The following is a 2,675-nucleotide window of genomic DNA, read 5'->3' on the forward strand; positions in this document are numbered from 1 at the left end:
TCATCAGGGAACTCTTCGTCATCATCAGAGCGGATCGAACCGTTCAGTGGAGCCGGAACCTCTGCTGCGCCGCAGGACGCCGATCCAGAACCACCGGCGGCTGCAGCTGAGACAACAGAACCYGGTGAGTCGAGCGGAACCAGAGCAAACGGGTCGGTGCAGGACCGAGGCGTACCTGTGTTCAGGTAGATGGCCTGGAAGCTGATGATGGCGGCCTGGTAGTCCTTCCTGTTCCTGCTGTCGCCGGGCAGAGCGCCGTCAGCTGGACAGAACCAGAACATTCAGTGTGGGTTTGGACCGGGCCGGTCAAACCGAGCTGCGTCGCTTTCTTACTGATGCTGAACTTTTCTCCGCCAAAGTCGAACTCGAAGCTGCGCTGCTGCTCGCTGTAGCTAAGCCCCGCCCCACAGATCCTAYTGGCCGGTCCCTGGCCAATCACGTCCCAGTCCCCGTCCTCACACATCAGAACCGACGGCGCTCTCAGCCAGCCGCACAGCAGGGAGCCTTCACGGGTCAGACAGCRGGTCAGCATCCAGAAAGGCCCGGTGAGGCTCCGTCTCCATGGCAACCCACCTCCATCCAGGACGTTCTGGTTGAGGATGAACCCGCGGCAGCAGGCGTCGCGGCCGCAGCCGTCCTGGCAGAACCGGCGCGCGTCGGACAGAGACGTGTTCCTGGAGGAGAACACCTGAGTCCTGAACACACCTGAGACCGCCTTCCTCATCCTCATCCTCACAAAACTCTGCTGCTGAAGCTCCGCCCCTGCAACACAGGACACGCCCACATGAACACGCCCAGGTRCGCTCACACCTGGCCAACCGGTGGAGGCCGTTTGGAAAGATCGATTAATCGTGTTATTCATTCATTCATAAATGTCACAGTTTCAAACTCAGTATTTACTCACAAAGCTAACTACTTAGCATGAAGCTAACTTTGTAAATGGTTAAGTAGCAAGCTAACTATTTAGCTCAGACCGAAATACCAACTAAATAGTTAGCTAAATAGTTAGCAAGCTAACTGTTTAACAACTAAATAGTTAGCCAAATAGTTAGCAAGCTAACTGTTTAACAACTAAATAGTTAGCTAAATAGTTAGCAAGCTAACTGTTTAACAACTAAATAGTTAGCTAAACAGTTAGCAAGCTAACTGTTTAGTTGTTGATAAAGCTCCTAAATATATAAAAAATAAAACTTCCAGCAGGACCTCAACAGGAAGCTGATCGGATCCCTGCAGAGGGTCCTGGAGGGTTAAAGGTCACCTGGCGGCGGCAGCTCACCGTTCTTCCTGAGGACGAGCAGATCTGAAGCTCCGCCCCTCACCCTCAGAGAGCAGCGCAGCTGGTGGAACCGCTCGGCCCGAGGATTACCCAGAAACCCCCTGGCCTGCAGACACACACACAGCTGGAGCAAGAYCCCGGCTCTGGAGGGATGACCTTTGACCCGAAGMCGGCTTACCTGCTGGGAGGCGCTGCAGACRGCATTCAGAGAGCTGTACAGGTCACAGCGGGTCGGCCTGTCGAACAGCGCCACATGGTGGCAGGACGGGTCCACTGCACATGCTGGGACAAAGACAGGACTTCCAGGACCAGAACCAGGACCAGAGCCAGGACCAGAACCAGAACCAGGACCAGAACCAGGACCAGAACCAGAACCAGGACCAGGACAGGAACCAGAACCAGAACCAGGACCAGAACAAAACCAGAACCAGGACCAGAACCAGGATCAGGACCAGGACCAGAACCAGGACCAGAACCAGAACCAGGACCAGAACCAGAACCAGAACCAGAACCAGGATCAGGACCAGGACAGGAACCAGAACCAGAACCAGGACCAGAACAAAACCAGAACCAGGACCAGAACCAAGACAGGACCAGAACCAGGACCAGGACCAGAACCAGAGCCAGAACCAAACCAGGACCAGAACCAGAACCAGAACCAAACCAGGACCAGAACCAGGACATGGACCAAACCAGTACCAGAACCAGGACATGGACCAAACCCGAACCAAATCAGGACCAGAACCAGGACCAAACCAGGATCGGAACCAAACCAGTACCAGAACCAAACCAGGACCAGAACCAAACCAGGACCGGAACCAGGACCAAACCAGGACCAGAACCAAACCAGGACATGGACCAAACCAGTACCAGAACCAGGACCAGAACCAGGACCGGAACCAGGACCAGAACCAGGACCAAAACCAGAACCAGAACCAGAACCAAACCAGGACCAGAACCAGGACCGGAACCAAACCAGNACCAGAACCAAACCAGGACCAGAACCAGGACCGGAACCAAACCAGGACCAGAACCAGGACATGGACCAAACCAGTACCAGAACCAGGACCAGAACCAGAACCAGAACCAAACCAGTACCAGAACCAAACCAGGACCAGAACCAGGACCGGAACCAAACCAGTACCAGAACCAGGACCAGAGCCAGAACCAGAACCAGAACCAGAACCAAACCAGGACCAGAACCAGAACCAAATCAGGACCAGAGCCAGGACCAAACCAGGATCGGAACCAAACCAGTACCAGAACCAAACCAGGACCGGAACCAGGACCAAACCAGGACCAGAACCAAACCAGGACATGGACCAAACCAGTACCAGAACCAGGACCAGAGCCAGGATCGGAACCAAACCAGAACCAGGACCAGAACCAGGACATGGAC

General features: G+C 54.7%; 1 protein-coding gene across 1 annotated transcript in view; it reads right to left on the reverse strand.

The window, feature by feature from the left end:
- Positions 1-2,675, reverse strand: part of tg (thyroglobulin) — a gene marked incomplete at its 5' end in the record, with an annotated part of 32,467 nt that overhangs the window by 11,099 nt on the left and 18,693 nt on the right. Inside the window, 6 exons of the mRNA XM_017309308.1 lie at positions 13-106; positions 176-262; positions 334-504; positions 574-762; positions 1,277-1,382; positions 1,455-1,558. Coding sequence (XP_017164797.1) covers positions 13-106; positions 176-262; positions 334-504; positions 574-762; positions 1,277-1,382; positions 1,455-1,558 — 751 coding nt within the window. The remainder of the gene's footprint in view (positions 1-12; positions 107-175; positions 263-333; positions 505-573; positions 763-1,276; positions 1,383-1,454; positions 1,559-2,675) is intronic.

Source organism: Poecilia reticulata, linkage group LG16 (genome assembly GCF_000633615.1).
Source record: "Poecilia reticulata strain Guanapo linkage group LG16, Guppy_female_1.0+MT, whole genome shotgun sequence".
NCBI classification, from domain to species: domain Eukaryota; kingdom Metazoa; phylum Chordata; class Actinopteri; order Cyprinodontiformes; family Poeciliidae; genus Poecilia; species Poecilia reticulata.